Here is a 17487-nt window from a genome sequence, read left to right on the forward strand (position 1 = left end):
CTGCTTGCCAGGTGTGTCTTCTCACTATACTTTACCTTGAGTAGGTAACCAGAGTTATGTGACAGAGTATTTGTATGCTATGTATGTTATGTGTTGTACTGCATTATTTCTATGTGATTTATGCTGTGCATGTTTGCAGAGTTGGAACTGAAGGGTTCCTAGAGTTAGAACCGGAAGGTTCACAGAGTTAGAACCTGAGGGTTCACAGAGTTTGGGTGCACGGACCCATAGAGTTATAGCCTCGAGTGGCTTATATGTGTTATGTGTGTGGTATTTTGGGGAACTCACTAAGCTTCGTGCTTACAGTGTTTTGTGTTATGTTGTTTTCAGGTTTCTTTCAGTATCACGGTACGGCACCGGCTTGATTGTACACACCAGAGCAAGAGTCATATTTTGGAGGATCCTGGTTTTCTATGCAAGTGAAAATGGAGCTATGTTTTGTAATTTGATTATGAATGAGATTTTTAACAAGTGTTCTAAGAATAAAATGATTATTTAAAATGAAAATTTTGTCTTGAAATTTACGGTGTTACAACGTGTGAGATCTATATATTAAACAACTTAATTAAAACAAAATGTTAAATACGAATGAGTAATGAAAAATTTATTTATATTTGAAATTTGAAATAAGTGAAAATTATGAATAAATAAATAAATAAACATACAAAAAATAAATAAATTAAAATTATATGATTATTTGTCAGACTCGTATTTGTTAACTATAAAAAAATGTTAAATAAAAAGATTTAAACTGTAAATTTTTAGAATTTAAAATTAATATAATCATTATGGTATATTAATTTATGAAAATTAATTAATAATATATTATTAGAAATGAAAAATTGAAGTAACTCAGACAAGTGGCAAATATATGTTTCTGATAACCACAAAATGTTAGTTTTGTAAATTAAAGGAAGAAATGACAAAATTATTTTTTATTTATTAGGAAATATTAAGAAGTAGTTTTCAGTAAACCTATGTGATTGGTTCTCGTAAACATGTCGTAGTGGCTAGTGTTCCACCGTGTACATGAGACACGAGGTGAAACCGCGATTGGTGAAAACTGGATGACCAAGGTGGCGCCACGTACAACTACCACTAAAACCGCCATCTGCTCCTCCTTCCTTATTTTGAGTTCAAAACACTCGATTCTTTGGGGAAAACGTAGGTGAATTCAAACAATTCGATGGCGTTTAGGGCAGTAGCAGGTTCTATCGGAAGGCGACAATTGACGCCTGCGAATTTGTATCTACGGCCATTTGTGGTTTCTGCTTCAAATCATCGTCATCGATCCATCTCTTACCCTCTTTCTCCAACTGGTAAACCAATCAGTAATTGATCTCAGTTATGTTTGTGTACTTTGCATCTCCAGTATGTGTTGAATTCTCGATTGCTTTTTTAATCGCACATGTATAAACGAACATTTCTATGAAATTCAACGTAGTTATTGATACTGCTAACTACTGAATCTGGTTTCCTTCCAATTTGCCTCTATAATCAAATAAAACTTCAATTACAGATATTATTCTCTAATTACTAATCAGATGCGTTCCATACTATTGTTAATGGTAATAGGATTCCGATTTTCTGTTAGAGCAATACAAGAGGCAACAACAGATCCTATAACTCCAATGAAAGGGGAAAATGGAGATCAAATGCAATCTCCCCCAAAGTGGAAGGTTAAAATGCTTTATGATGGTGATTGTCCACTTTGCATGCGTGAGGTATGCAGTTGTGTATATACATAAGCCATGATTTATCAATTCGAGCATTATTTAAACTTAATCATGTTTCTTGTTGCTAGGTTAACATTCTAAAGGAAAGGAATAAGAACTACAACGCAATCAACTTTGTTGATATAAGTTCAGACGATTATTCACCAGATGATAATCAAGGCCTAGACTATGAAACTGTATGTTAGTAATATCTTGTACCATTCTTTTTGTTTGCTACACATCCACTTCAGTCACGTAGTTAGACAAGGGTAATATAGACAAATCAGCAAATAAAGAGAATCTTATTAGTGGAGGGGAAATTTAGGTATTTTGTTATGAAAAAATGTTTACAAGAGGGAAGAGGAAAGGAGTGTGGCATTATCTTTTGTGAAATCTGGTAATCTTAGCACTGGGAGAGGCTAGGCTCTCAAATCACTAGCAAAACATTAGGGTTATATCCATGTTATTTGGTGTCTTTGAGTGATTTTACTCAATACAAGAAGCTTTTGATCGTCTATTCTTGTTTTGATTTTATCTTATAAAGCCAGTTCATAGCAGTACTATAACATACTATAACATCTATCAACATTTTTAGGCTATGGGAAAGATTCATGCAATCATGTCTGATGGAACTGTAGTCACTAATGTTGAGGTATTATTCTAAGTTTCTTTTGGGTACTCATGTTTTTTTTGTAATTGAACATGATAAAAAAAAACTTGTGCAGGCGTTCAGGAAGTTATATGAGGCAGTTGATCTTGGATGGGTTTATGCAATCACCAAATACGAGCCTGTAAGTCATCTCACCAAATCACACCTGTCATGCTTGCATTGGTGACACTTGGACATTGATCCTAAAAACATGTTATCGACAGGTGGCAACAATAGCCGATGCTGTTTATGGTGTTTGGGCTAAATATCGTCTTCAAGTCACAGGTTTGTCAACTAGCTAGACTCATACATATGTCCTGAGTTTTTCTTCCACTGGTTAACATTGTTGTGTATTTAGGTCGACCACCTTTAGAACAAGTTTTGGAGGCTAGAAAGAAAAAGGTTGGTATTTATTTTATCAATGGCTGTTTAATTTATCAACATCTAGTAATAGAGTTTTGAAATTAATTTACTGGTTCAAAATTGGCAGGATGAAATATGCAACAACAGCAAGAGTTGTAGGATGTAATTCACATCCAGGCAAGATTTTTCATGTCCATATATTTTAAAGGCATGACACAAAGATGTTGTACTATACAATAGCAACTTGATGCAATAATAGCTGCATATATATATACATGTAAGAATTGTGATGTGCTTACAATGACAAAAGCATCAATAACCAAATATATGCTACAAACATAAGAGTTAAAAAGAATGGTACAACTGTACATGAGATTCATTAGGCAGCAATGGAAAAACAATCGTGAATTGTGTGATTAATGATCACATACCATTTTAACAACACCTCTGCTTTTTGAGAGCTTGCATCCCTTCTGTAAGACTAATAATCCTTTCCCTTACGGAATTCCGCCTTAGCAATTTGGACACTTTTGTCCATCTTGTCCGGGCACGTTCAATAGTACAGATGGAAACAGTCTGAGTAGTCACCATCATAACATCGGAGTTGGAATTGAAATTCAAAGAATCATGGTTTAGAAAGTCGTGTATATTTTCAAGGAAATTTGGGTCATTGAACAAACAGTCCATACACTGACCAAGGACAGTTGAATTGTTCATATGCTCACACGTATGCACTGGTGACTCAACATCCTGAAAAGAGGTACCTGGCTCTGTAGGATTATGGGCATGCTGTTCAGTGATTGGACTTTCTAAAGCTGACATATCTTCTTCATGGTGGTTCCCTGAATATGTCTTCTCATTATCAACATGGACTATTGCTTTCCCCCGTTCATATTCAGAGGCTCCATTTCTTGTGAGACGTGGTCCATCATTCACATTGGAAGTCCCCAAACTTTGGTTGGGAGATGGTAATGAGAATGAGCACGAAATAAGATGTTTCTTAAGACAAGTCTCATCTTCGAAAGAGTGGAGCATCTTAAAGTGTTGAGATGCAAACACTACTAACTCTTTATTGTCCACCTGTTAATAGAGATTAAAGAGTGAATATTGTTTGTTCAAGTGTCAAAAAGGCAAAATGGTCATTTACATAGAAAAGAAAAGAAATAGCAAAACACTTGGTCCGTACGGACTTCATATAACCATTCAGCGCTTAATCCAAAAACAATAGAGGCCCCATCTTACCTTTTGTTTGGTAGATAGCTGTTCAGCTGGTATGTACTTATGAGGTTCTTCTATTAATCCCTTTAGTTGTAGTTTGGAATTAAGAACCACACCAGTTTTCCCTTGTGTACTTGGATCAAGGTACAAAAACATCCCATTGGATGCCTGAGCATTGCTTACAATGTCATTCCAGATGTTAGAAGAAGCTGTAAGTTTAAGAATCTGCAAAATGTCAAAATAAAAAAAGTTATATTAATATTAGCTAGAGTATGCAGGTTCTCGTTTAATATACATGAAAAATGAAGCTTAGAAACATTTAGGCTGCGTTTGTTACACAGGATGAGACTCAACTGGACTGGACTGAAAAAGCTTTCTAGGGTATTTCCAATGAGGATGACGAGGAGGGCATTCACGTCATTTTCATGGACGAGATATCTGTCCCACCTTATTTGGTGGAACAACAATTGCAACTTTTGTCCCATTGACATTAATTGCAATCGTAGTCCAATTCCCTACACAGGGCATTATATCTGCATTGCATCTAGTATGAAGAAAGAAGGGGCTTGTGTTGACTATGTTCTTTTGAGGAAGTGGATGATATAGGTGTATCCTTGAAGCTGAAAAAGTAGGTAGAGGTCGATATCAACAGAAATAGAAAGATAAAGAGAAATATGTAGCTACATCTTGCAGCCGTTTTGGATCTGTGTAGAGAAGAGTCAGAAAATCCTTCACAGCGAACACCCCTTCATCTTTCAGACGTTTATAGCGTGTACCCTTATAGCTGATATGTTGTAAATGACACACCTTATCTAACAAACATGGGTGAAGGTGTTTTTCATAATCTACACACAAAGGAACACCAATATATCAATAAGATAATAACTTTTATGCAAATCGATAACATCTTAATATTAGAATAATACTTACAGGTAGTGCGTCCATCTTTCATTAGAAAGGCTTCTGTCCTTGCTACTTCCACTCTGTTCATTAACGCAGCATCCACAACTCCTGCCCCTAATCTATACAAACCGTTTTTGGTGTTTTCTGAATTATGAGTAAAAGAAATTTTACTCAGGGAACAAACGCCTTCTTTTAGCTGCAAGCAAGTATCTCCTTGGAGGATGCTTTTTCCTTTCTTTTCACTCAGAATCCTTTCTTGAAAGTCTTCAAATGTCCAACCATCATCATCACCTACACGAAAACCAACTATTTCCAGTTTTGCTGTAGATTCGATCCCGGTATTCACAATCTGCTCAGTGAGAGCATCAACCAAGACTATTTCAATGGTGCTTCCATTCTCTCCTGAAAGACGCTTTCCTGTGTATACTGGAAGGGAAATCCTGTTTCTGAACAGTAGCTTTAGTCTTTTGGGAACTGAAGTACTTGCCTCGTTTGCAGGGTTCCTGATGATTATATAAGTCATTTATATCAGTAAAAGATCATTTAATTAAAGGTTCCACTTTATTTGGATAACAACTGGTTTAAATTTACTCTTTCATTCTAGCCAAAAGCTCCAACTTAGCCAATCCAAGCTGCTCTGTTACCTGGAAATTTATGGACTATCGGTTATCTTCTACTTATGCACAACAACAACAGGTCATCAATATTGATTCATACAGAGACAGAGAACTTACAATTTCACGAATCAGAGGCTTAAGGATTGGTATAAGAACAGGCCCGATGAAACGGTGTAACGTTTGGATTATCATCAACTCCCCTGCGCTTCTACAGAACAAAGCATACCATTACTATAACAGAGACGGAGGTAAACCAAAAAACTATTTGTGAGAAAACCTTCCAATTTCAGGTTTCTCAAACGGGGAGCGAGACCTGATTTTGAGTTTCCTCTAGAACTCATGCCTCCTTCCCCAAAATTTAAATCACACACGAATACGATCGCTACCGTTGAAGGAGCGTTCAATTTGTTTTTTTTTTTTTTTTTTTTTTTCTAAGAGATTAAAAGCTCATCTACGAGCGCCGACTGTGACAGAGGAGAGCGTGTTTACTGTTTTACCTTGCTAAGGCGGAGACCGCCGCAAGCTCGTCGGTAGGACTTGTGTTTAGTTCTGATCCGTAGTCGTCGGTGCTCCCTTCTTCGAATTGCTGTCGATCCGACGCCATTATCGATTTTGTTGCTAGCTTCTGCAGAGAACGGCGGAGTAGCTGGAATATGCCGGCGGCTGCAGTTACTTGCAGTTTAACTTTCAGAAAGAAGTAAGTTGCTTTCTTAGATTCGAATTGTGGTTTTTCTATATATAGAAGAGTGAGACACGTGGTGTCGGAGGCCGACCAGACCACACCACACCCACACTTTTCGCTGTGGGATACGAGATACCTGAACTCGATGGAATTTAATGAGATAATCTGAGACCATCCACAAGAATTAAAACGTACAAAAAAGTGTCGTTTTTTAGTAATCGTTTTTCACGTCAATGATTATACGATCTTAAGAAACGTCAACATATCAGATTACATATTTAAAAAATAATCATTTATTCTTAAATGGTCAATTTCCAACTAACCTAATTATATATCGGACTATTCAGATTAGACATAAAACAATTTGAAATCAGATATTTCGGACATCGTATTTACATTTCAGATTACATATTTAGGGTTCCCCTTTATTTTATATGAGATGGGTTTAGGGCTCTAAAAAATTATCTTAATTCACAATTATGTTATTCAAGATGAGTTATTATAATCAGATTTTTAGAGTCCTGTTTTACCAAAAGGTCGTGGGAGCCAATCGGTGTTATATATTATATAGTGTTTGATGTTTGATTACACTTGTTGAGGTGTGATTTAAGTTTCCATATTAACTTTTATGAGTTTGTTAATTGTTAACTTGGTGGCTTCCAAAGTGAAGTTATTACCTTTTGATTGACAATCATAACATGATCATCGTGACCCTCTATCGCCCATTGTTGCACCTCAGATTGCATCCCAATATTTTTACAAGTTTTAACTTAGTAGTTTATTATTAAAATATATATATATCAAAATATACTAGAATTCTTATCTTTAAACAAAGTTAAGTAGATAGAAATTCTCTATTAACTATATAAGTTTTAAACTAGTCGTTCTGTTAGAGGAAGCTTCCTTGGTTTGACTTCAAGCAAAAACCGTCGATTCGAAATATATTACGAGTATTTAAATATTAGTCGTAAAGCACACGAAATGTCGTACAGAATTAAATCGCACCCCACTTTTTGTGTGATTCGGGAGTTAAATATTAAAATAGCATGTGATCTACAAATCAAAAAGCCTTTTTGAAAAAAAAAAAAAACGCTAAAGACATTAAGACAATTCCAAAACTAGGAATGCAACGAAATTTCCACCAAACTTTTTGTGCGTGTCAGGAGTTGATCTTTAACATGTATATATATATATTTTTTTCTTAAACTATGTATACAATAAATTTTTTATGTTGTATTAAAATAAATAGTTTTTGAACCCCATTCTTGGTGCATTGTTTTATATCGGTGATATTTTAAAATATAGATATAAATATTAACTAGACTAATCTGCATACGGTCCTTGTAGTAGTTTGTGATAATCTGCATAGTTGGTCTTTATTATTATTACTTTTAAATGGACGTTTTTTTTTTTGGAATTTTTGGTCTCTGCCACTGTTAAAGATATTATTTTGTCTTATGATATTTTTAAAATTTTTTATTATTATTTATGTTATTAAGTTAATTGGAATCCTTTTCATTAAAAATCCCTAAATAATCTCACCACCCAATCCGACTACCTACATCACCTCGAATCTGCCATAAACACCTACAAAGTCATATCATTCACATTCCCTTCCTGTTTCTTTCCTTACTTTCATCGGTTACCTCATCCTCGGTGACCTCATCCTCCCCTCTGCATATCATTCACATTCGGTAAAACTTCTAAAAGATGAATGTACACGATTAAAAACTCTTGAGCATTGGTTGGAAACACATGCTCAAACTATGGATAAACTCCCTTGAGTTGCTACTTCTTTGCATTGGATTTCTCCTGAAAAATTAGTTAATAAGACACTATAATATCAAAAGAAGACTCAATACTACAAATAAAAATATCAAATAAATACCTTTAGCTTTATGTCCCACCATTCACCCGAACAATCTAGCTTTCCAGTGGTTGGATTCCAACCTAAACCAGTTTCTCCCGTTTTTAAAATTTTTCCTAAGGCGCCATTATTCATGCTATCATTCTTGTTCTTTAATCTTTTAAGTTACATCGTTAACCAACTTTTTTTGTAAAAATATCTTCTATCTCTCGCCATCTCATGAGTTGTAGTCGATACAAACCTCATAAAATTTTACGATATTCTCGTCGTTCCAAGTTACCACTTCTTCAGTATCTTTCTTAGGATCCATATTTCTTGCAAAACCCTTGTATCGGACATCCTAAATTTCATAAGGGAAGAAAACAAAATTTAATACTTTTTTTTTTCAGTTTCACAAGCCTAAGGAGTAATAATTGAAAATTTTTCTGGTAATTTTTTTTTTTTTTTTTTTTCATGTTAGCAAGACTAATGATCTCAATTTCAACAAGATATTGTAAAAATGAAAGAAATTGTCCCCAACATGAACGTCTTCTATTCCCAGTACTTGTGATATAGTCAACCAAGATTTCTTTAAAAAATATTGGATGCATAGAAATTTAAAGTCCAAAAGTTTAGTTGTTTTGCTCCATGAAATTATTAAGGAATGGCGGAAATTATATAAAGCTACTTGATAAATTATAATTCTTTAATTTTTTTCTTATTAACCCGAATATAAAGGAACCCAGAATCCGACCCCAAGTACTAAGTATATTCCGCATTTGTCGGGCTAATCCATTAAGTAATTTTCTGCCATATGGTTGGCATCTCTTTTAGACATTTTGTCTAACACAATGTGAGCATCAATTAAAAGAACTGAATTTGTTAATTTTTTACGGTTTTATACTACCTTGATGATCTTTTAGCTTGTTACATGGTTCTTATTATGATGGTTTTTTAATGGCGATTTGGGCTTAGCTTAGATGACATTTTGATCAAATTGTTTCAAGAGCAAATAAAGATGTTGATGTATTTGAGAAGATTAACGGTATATAAATTAAATGTAGATTAATTATTACATGTTGCTAAGATTTATCTGTAATACAAGTTTTTTATTGGGTTATGAACTCTTGGACTTACTTATCTTGTTAGTAATTAGGAAACTGGTTAATACAATTAGGAACCAAGAAATCAAGAAGGGCATACAATGACATGTAGGCAATTACAGACAATCGCATTGCCCCGCACTTGAAATCATATAAATGACTATAAAATTGCTCTTACCCAGATCATATAAATTGGAGAAACAACAAGTTGATTAAACAAGATTACTAACCTTGAATCCGTTTGAAGCTCTGACAACCCGAATTAAAAAGAAAAGATTCGTGTTATGATACTGAATTATCAAAGGCATAACAAATCATTGTAACGAGCAATTACGATTAACATAACAAAAACACAATTACCTGATATGAAAACGATACTAACCTTGAAGCCGATTGAAGATTGCTTTGTAGAAACCGACTTGAAAATTTGGTACTATGAAATCGACGGTGGAGGGAAAACGTTATGAGTTTGTTGCGATTCGGAGGGAACATATTTGTAAGATAAACAAGTCACGGGTGTTAAGTCTCAACCCTTGAACCACACCCAAAACCCAACAGATCAACAACATTCAGGGACTAAATTGAAATAACTCCAATTATTTCAATCATAGTATTCTGGTTACAGGCTGTCACCAATCAGTAGGCATCACAATCTTCTCCTTAATATTTAGAGATGTATTTTCCTTTTATAGTTCCTGATTTCATGTTGTACATTTGGTATATATTGCTTGTAACGTATTCTGAATGAATCAATTGAATTCATATACACAAAGCTCTCTGATTCTTCACATGGTATCAGAGCTTGAATTAGATCCTCCTTCTACAAAAACCTCTTCATCAAATACACCATTAATCTCCAGAACTTCCTCATCATCGCCAGGAAGCAGGTCCGACTCAAACTCCCTCACTATCAATTCTTCCATGAAGGATTTGATCATCGTTAATCTTCCACCAACCCTAAAACTCACCTCCTCCAATTACCTTTCTTGGAAAACTCAAGTAGAGGCCTATCTCTACGGTCTCGATTTATACAAATACATCGACGGGACATTCCCGTCTCCTAAACCTACCGTCGGCACCGATGGTGTTCTTGTACCCCACAAAGATTTTGCTCAATGGTTTCGTCAGGACCGATTGCTCTATGGAGCTATAGTTGGAAGCTTATCCCCTCAGATTGTTCCATTGATCACCAACGCATCTTCATCTCATGATGCCTGGGAAATTTTAGCCAAGACCTATGCCTCTCCAAGTCGCGGTCACATCAAACAGTTGAAACATCGACTTAAACAAACCTCAAAGACCCCTACCCAATCCATCACAGAGTATATGCAAGCCATAAAAATCATTGTTGATGAACTTGTCATCCTAGGTAAAAAGATGGACGACGAAGATGTCATTGATACCATACTAGCTGGACTTGATCATGCATCTTACAAACCAATTCTGGATGCTGTTCATGCCCGTGACACCCAAATATCATTCAACGAACTTCATGAAAGGCTTATAAATCATGAGTTGTCTCTGGCTCAACAGGTTACTCCTGGAAACATTCATCATCCTTCTTCTGTTTTCTACATGCAACACAAGGGAAACAACAAGTCGTGGACACCTCGACAAACAAATCACTCCGGAAACAATTTTGGAAACAATCCATCCCACTCACAACATGTTGCTGCTGGTATTCTCCCCAGTCCATCTGCAGGCGCTAAACCATTTCTTGGAAAGTGTCAATGGTGTTTTCAGAAAGGGCATTCTCTTAAAAATTGTTCTGTCTTCCGAACAGCCCATCCACGTGTTATAATACCCTCCTTTAATCGAGGTTCACAGGGAAACAAAGCACATGTGCACATGATGACTACAAACAATGGTTCCACAACCAATTGGCTTTTTGATAGTGGTGCCTCTCACCACGTCACCAATGACTTGAACAACTTATCTCTTCACACCCATACGACGGCACTGAGGAACTTGTCATCGGTGATGGTACATGTCTCAACATCACTCATATCGGTTTCCTTGTTATTAAAACTCCCAACACACCTCTAATTCTTAAAAATGTCTTGTGTGTTCCTTCTTTATCTCGCAATATAATTTCAATATCTCGCTTATGTCTTGATAACAATTTTCTCATTCAATTCTATTCTTTTATATTTGTTATCAAGGATCGGAACTCCAACATTCCACTACTCAAGGGCACAGCAACACAGGGAATATATGAACTACAATCTTCTAAACCGTTTTCACCTTTGGTTTGTTCCATGCATCGGACCGATTCCATGACCTGGCACCATCGACTCGGCCACCCGCATAATAAAGTCTTTAAGTTTTTATCATCCTTTGTCTCCTTCAAATCTAGTTCTATTGAAAATTGTAATTCGTGCCATATTAATAAAAGTCATCGTTTACCTTTCTCTACCTCTTCTTTATCTTCTAATGCTCCCTTGGATTTAATCTTTTCTGATGTTTAGAGTTCCCCTGTTACATCCTATGATCACTACAAGTACTACATCATATTTGTTGATCATTTCTCCAAATACATTTGGCTTTATCCCTTACAAAGAAAATCAGATTCCTTAACAGTTTTTATTCGTTTTCAAAACATTGTTGAAAATTATTTTAATCGGAAAATCAAACAGTTTTTTTCCGACAATGGTGGTGAATACATTAAACTTTCTTCTCATCTATCTTCCTCTGGCATCTCTCACCTAACTTCTCCGCCACACACCCCGGAACATAACGGTTATGCGGAACGTCGTCATCGTCATATTGTCGAAACCGGTCTTGCCCTATTATCACATGCACAACTACCGGTCACATTTTGGCCTTTTGCATTCACCACTGCTGCTTATCTAATCAACCGCATGCCCACTCCCACCTTAAATCATTCTTCTCCTTATTTTCGTTTGTTCCAACGTCACCCCAACTATTCAAAACTTCGAAGCTTTGGGTGTTTATGTTACCCATGGCTCCGAACCTATTCTTCAAACAAATTAGATCCAAAATCCATTCCTTGTATTTTTGTTGGATACTCTTCCACTCAAAGTGCTTACCATGCTCTTGATCCCATCACTTCCAAACTCTACACTTCACGCCACGTAACCTTTGTAGAACATGAGTTTCCTTTCACTAAACTTACCAACTCCACACATTCTCCACCTGAACCTTCTGTATGGAATCCTCTCATACTTCTCTCACCTCAAATTCCAACTTCATCAAGCATGCCCACCTCCCACCTCTCTCAAAATACCCCACCTGAGCCCACAGATACGTTGTCACCCTCCAACTCTCTAGACACACCTTATTTCAACACTCCAAACCCACTGTCACGCCCACCCACTCCTCCCTCTCCTCCACATCCACCACCCACTCCTCCCTCTCCTTCACATCCAAACCCACCACCAGAGCTCAACCAAAGCCAAACACCCGCTATCACAATTCAGATTTTATTTTATACACCAACACTGTTTCCGTTCCACCTGACCCGCTCACCATTACTCATGCACTTAAACAACCATTATGGCGCCATGCCATGCAAGAGGAATTTGATGCATTAACACGTAATCAAACATGGTCACTAGTTCCTTCCAATCTTGCTCCTAACCTTGTTGGCTCCAAATGGGTCTTCCGAACTAAATATAAACCTGACGGGTCGGTTGATCGACTCAAAGCTCGCTTAGTTGCCAAAGGTTTCACCCAACGTCCTGGTATTGACTATCGTGAAACCTTTAGTCCCGTTCTTAAACCGGCTACCCTTCGTCTTGTGCTTTCCATAGCTGTCTCTTAACGTTGGTCCCTTCGCCAACTGGACATTAACAATGCATTTCTCCAAGGCACGTTAAACGAGGATGTCTTCATGGCCCAACCTCTCGGTTTTGTCGATCCTTCCTTCCCGAATCATGTTTGCAAACTAAACAAAGCAATCTATGGTCTTCATCAAGCATCTCGTGCATGGTACGATGAGCTAAAATCATACCTCATTTCTCTTGGTTTCAAATCTACAATTTTTGACCCCTCTTTATTCATTCTCACCACCGGACACTCTCCCATTTATGTCCTTGTTTACGTTGATGATATCATTGTTACCGGTCCATCCATAAACCATATTGATCGTTTCATTCATCTTCTCGCACACAAGTTTTCTTTAAAGGACCTCGGACCTCTCTCTTTCTTTCTCGGCGTTGAAGTTCTCCCCCACTCCCATGGTCTCCTTCTTTCTCAAAAGAAATACATAACTGACATCCTTCATAAAGCTAATATGAGTGATTGCAAGTCTGTTTCCACACCGATTTCTTGTTCCGATGTGCTCACTTTACATGGCAGTAACCCACATCCTTCTCCATCAGAATATCACACACTTGTGGGAGCTCTACAATACTTGTCTCTCACTAGACCAGACATTGCCTTCACTGTCAATAAATTGTCTCAATTTATGCATGCTCCTACTTTTCAACATTGGACTGCCTTAAAGAGACTTCTCAGATTCTTACAAGGAACCTTACATAGAAGCCTTCTCTTACGACGTGACTCTCCATTACATTTACATGCATTTACAGATGCAAATTGGGCTGGTGACAAAGACGTTTACCGTAGTACCACTGGTTACATCGTTTATCTTGGTTCAAATCCTATATCATGGAGCTCAAAGAGACAAAGTACCCTTGCACGTAGCACTACTGAGGCTGAATTTAGGGCTGTTGCTTCCACAACAACCGAGGTCCAATGGCTATCCTCTCTTCTGTTTGAACTCGGCTATACACAATCCATTACACCAACTATATACTATGACAATCTAAGTGCTACAACATACTCGGCGAATCCTATTTTTCATTCTCGAATGAAACACTTAGCTTTAGATTTCCATTTTGTGAGAGAAAAAGTTCAATCTGGCAACCTACGAGTTACTCACATCTCTGGTGAGGATCAACTAGCTGACTTACTCACCAAACCTGTGCTCCGACCACGTTTCAACCTACTTTCATCCAAGATTGGTCTCACTTCAGGTTCATCCATCTTGCGGGGGAATGTTAAGTCTCAACCCTTGAACCACACCCAAAACCCAACAGATCAACAACATTCAGGGACTAAATTGAAATAACTCCAATTATTTCAATCATAGTATTCTGGTTACAGGCTGTCACCAATCAGTAGGCATCATAATCTTCTCCTTAATATTTAGAGATGTATTTTCCTTTTATAGTTCCTGATTTCATGTTGTACATTTGGTATATATTGCTTGTAACGTATTCTGAATGAATCAATTGAATTCATATACACAAAGCTCTCTGATTCTTCACAACGGGATTATGGTACTGATTTCATGCGTCCGAATATATTTTGAAGGGTAAAATCGGAAGAATGTCAAAAAGCTCCTCAAATTTTGAAGAATGTCAAAAACCTTTTCAAAATGGTAGGTGGTGTTTGTTTCTTAAAGCAAAAAAAAATTCATTAAATTTACGGACCGCAACCCTTTACAGTAGAAGAGGTGAGCCAAACGGCTGCATAAGAAAAGTTTTTTTTTTTAAACATCTGCATGCTACTGCAGATATTAAAAAATCAAAATAAACTGATTTTATAAACCAAAAATAATTTTAATACCGAAAATTTAATAATGTATGACATTTCACCAAAAATTTATGATATTTTAGCAAAAAATAATGATATTTCTACAAAAAGTAAAGATATTTTAGCTAAAAGTAATGATGTTTCATCAAGAAATTATCATTATTCAATATAAAAAAACGAAAAAAAAATTCAACAAAAAAAAATGTAAAATAAGATTTCAACGATATATAATCAAGATTTCAGCAAGAAAAAAGAAGAAGAAGATGTTGGAAGAGGCAATACACGTGTTGTGCCAACACGCGCATAAGTTTTTAACTCTGAAGACTTCTAAAAAACAAACAGTTGCGAGATTAAAAGCGTTACGTGTGTGCTGCACCGCACAACAATAAGAGGCCTGAAAAGGTTTTTACAAAAAACAAACAACACCTTAGTAACAAATTAGCTTATAACTTATTTTGTTTTTTGGTTTTATTGACAACTCAAACAAATTAAAAAAAATATTTTTTTTGGTTTTGTTGACAACTCAAATAAATTAAAAAAAATTACTAACTTACAATATGGTTTGCCAAACACAATCTAAAACTATTGGTAGTTGGTGTGGCTTAGGTCATGGTTTGCTAGCTAAGCCAAGGTGCACACCACGTTGATGTGTGGCATATCTTGAGCTCGGCTACCATATACCATACATACATACATGTTCTTTTTTTTTTCTCTCTCACACACACTCTTAATGTTGATTTTTTTTAATTCAATTTTTTATATTATAAATACCACCTCCAACCATCCAATTTTACCACACCTAAAAATACTTCTTGTAGCACTCGACTAAAATAAAGTACACGTACACTTAATTTGTTGAAACAATAAGAGCGTAATTACATTAACTTATTTTACAAGTTCTTATCATACACATATAAAATAGAATTAACATAATCGAGCTGGGTTTTGCAAAATATCAAAATCCATCATTAAATTTATAATTTAGTTGAAAAAAAGACTATATGGCTACTATATCACACTTTTTCCTTTATCCGTTTTACTTGCACCGACAATCATAAAAACATCAAAGCAAAACTTAATAAATAACAAATAATCTTATCATATTTAACTTAACATCATATGCAATAACACATAAAGTGTAACATCCCAAGTTCGGAAGCAAGAAGTTAAAGGACTTAAAGTGTAAATTAAGGGAAGGGACTCGACGAGTAGGCATGCTTACTCGCCGAGTCAGAGTGGGATTTGTCGTGGGTTTAAGTGGCCAACACGCCGAGTTGGCGGCTTGGACTCGACGAGTTGGTACTGAAGAGAGAAAACCCTAATCCCGAGGGTTGTGCCTTATATAAAGCACATTATAACCCACCCTCAACCTCTTTGCTACCCTTTTGAGATCCAGAAACCCTAGAATCGAGTGAGCCTCCATTAACAGAGAGAATAGAGCTTTGGAAGAGAAAATCTTGGAAAGGGGCTTGAAGATCAAGAGGCTTGCTGCAAAGGAGTGGTGTAGATCCGAGATCTACTTCAGTTGGGGCATATATTGGAGGTAATAATCTGTTGCTTGGGCTCTTTTGCATCTAGATCTATTATCATTTAAGATTTGGGGCATTTTTGGTATGATTGAGAGCTATTTCGAGTTAGAGGCTTAGATCTGAGGTTGCTACTCCATATCTAGGCTTGTGATGGTCCAAATTGTCATAAAGCTTCTGTTTAAGAGTTGTTGGTGAAGCCCCCTAGTCCTTAACCCTAGCCCTAGTGTGTTTTGGGCTTATATCTCCTTGGTTTCACGTAAAGTTTGCAACTTTATGTGAGGTTTAGACTGTAGAAGAGTGGATATATGGATTGGAGCCCCTGTATGGCTCGAAAAGACACTGTATGGATTGAGAACTAGAGAGACTCGGCGAGTCACATGGGTGTACTCGACGAGTTGTATGAACATGTGCATGGACTTGGCGAGTTGGAAGAACAACTCGGCGAGTATGTTGAAGATTGCCTTGGACTCGGCGAGTCTGTTCTTGGACTCGACGAGTCTGGTCGCAGAACCCAACATCTTTTGGTTAAAGCTTTGGATTAGTGAGTCGGTTGGCGAATCAGTGAGTTAGACAGGATGGAATTCCGAATCGTTGAACTCGACCGGTCTTGGGGCAACTCGGCGAGTTGAGTCGTGTTATGGGAGTTTTCTGAGTATAAGAACTCGACGGGTTGACTCGGTGAGTAGACTCAACCAGGAAGGTTGGCTTTGACTGAGGACTTTGACTTTGAGCAAGAGTTGACCAGTTTGACTTCCAAAGGTATTTTGGTAATTTTGGTATTTTTGGAATTGGTTCTTTGGTAGTGTTCTGTGGTGAAGTTCGTGTCAGTGGTCGGAGCAGCTTGGTCTTATCTCTTCAGTCGGCAATTGCAGGTTAGTTATCCTCACTATATCGACAGGGTCTATGGCACCAAGGCCGGCCCTTTATCAGATAGAAATATGGGTATTGTTGTTATGTTATTGCTTTGCTAGATCTGCATCCTGGTATTTAGGATGGTGTTATGTTAGTGACCTGGTTAAGGTCGGTACCCGGTATTTAGGGTAATGTTGTGTTAGTGACCTGGTTAAGGTCGGTACCCGGTATTTAGGGTAATGTTATGTTAGTGACCTGGTTAAGGTCGGTACCCGGTATTTAGGGTAATGTTATGTTAGTGACCTGGTTAAGGTCGGTACCCGGTATATAGGGTAATGTTATGCTAGTGACCGGTTAGGTCGGAATCCTGGTTAGGATGTTGATATGCTATGTGATCTGTTAGACTGTTTGTCTGGTTAAGGATTTGTTATGTGATTAATTGTTTTAT

At 36.8% G+C, this 17487-nt stretch overlaps 2 protein-coding genes across 2 annotated transcripts; one reads left to right on the forward strand and one right to left on the reverse strand.

Annotated features, from left to right (window-relative positions):
* The first annotated feature begins 1031 nt into the window (after positions 1 to 1031).
* Positions 1032 to 3051, forward strand: LOC145102488 (Putative thiol-disulfide oxidoreductase DCC). The gene is made up of 8 exons (XM_079039884.1): positions 1032 to 1319; positions 1576 to 1724; positions 1805 to 1912; positions 2311 to 2367; positions 2441 to 2506; positions 2589 to 2649; positions 2723 to 2766; positions 2855 to 3051. The coding sequence occupies exons 1-8, from the start codon at positions 1187 to 1189 to the stop codon at positions 2891 to 2893; spliced, it is 657 nt and encodes a 218-aa protein (XP_078896010.1). The 5' UTR covers positions 1032 to 1186; the 3' UTR covers positions 2894 to 3051.
* On the reverse strand, positions 2972 to 6303 carry LOC145102486 (calmodulin-binding protein 60 A-like). Its single transcript, XM_079039882.1, has 7 exons — positions 5963 to 6303; positions 5583 to 5673; positions 5440 to 5492; positions 4876 to 5351; positions 4630 to 4790; positions 3970 to 4170; positions 2972 to 3807 (listed from the first exon to the last, which is right to left on the reverse strand). Exons 1-7 carry the CDS (start codon positions 6067 to 6069, stop codon positions 3163 to 3165), a joined length of 1734 nt encoding a protein of 577 aa, XP_078896008.1. The 5' UTR covers positions 6070 to 6303; the 3' UTR covers positions 2972 to 3162.
* Positions 6304 to 17487: the final 11184 nt, after the last annotated feature.

The sequence above is a fragment of the Lactuca serriola genome, chromosome 4, assembly GCF_051521515.1.
Source record: "Lactuca serriola cultivar US96UC23 chromosome 4, Lser_US96UC23_V15, whole genome shotgun sequence".
NCBI lineage: Eukaryota > Viridiplantae > Streptophyta > Magnoliopsida > Asterales > Asteraceae > Lactuca > Lactuca serriola.

Coding starts and splice junctions, on each gene's coding strand:
- LOC145102486 (XM_079039882.1), bottom strand. CDS start 6,069: ATGGCGTCGGATCGACAGCAATTCGAAGAAGGGAGCACCGACGACTAC. Junction 5,493..5,582: donor AGCCTCTGATTCGTGAAATT/GTAAGTTCTCTG, acceptor ATAAATTTCCAG/GTAACAGAGCAGCTTGGATT. Junction 3,808..3,969: donor AGCTATCTACCAAACAAAAG/GTAAGATGGGGC, acceptor CTCTATTAACAG/GTGGACAATAAAGAGTTAGT.
- LOC145102488 (XM_079039884.1), top strand. CDS start 1,187: ATGGCGTTTAGGGCAGTAGCAGGTTCTATCGGAAGGCGACAATTGACG. Junction 1,913..2,310: donor AAGGCCTAGACTATGAAACT/GTATGTTAGTAA, acceptor CAACATTTTTAG/GCTATGGGAAAGATTCATGC. Junction 2,650..2,722: donor ATATCGTCTTCAAGTCACAG/GTTTGTCAACTA, acceptor TTGTGTATTTAG/GTCGACCACCTTTAGAACAA.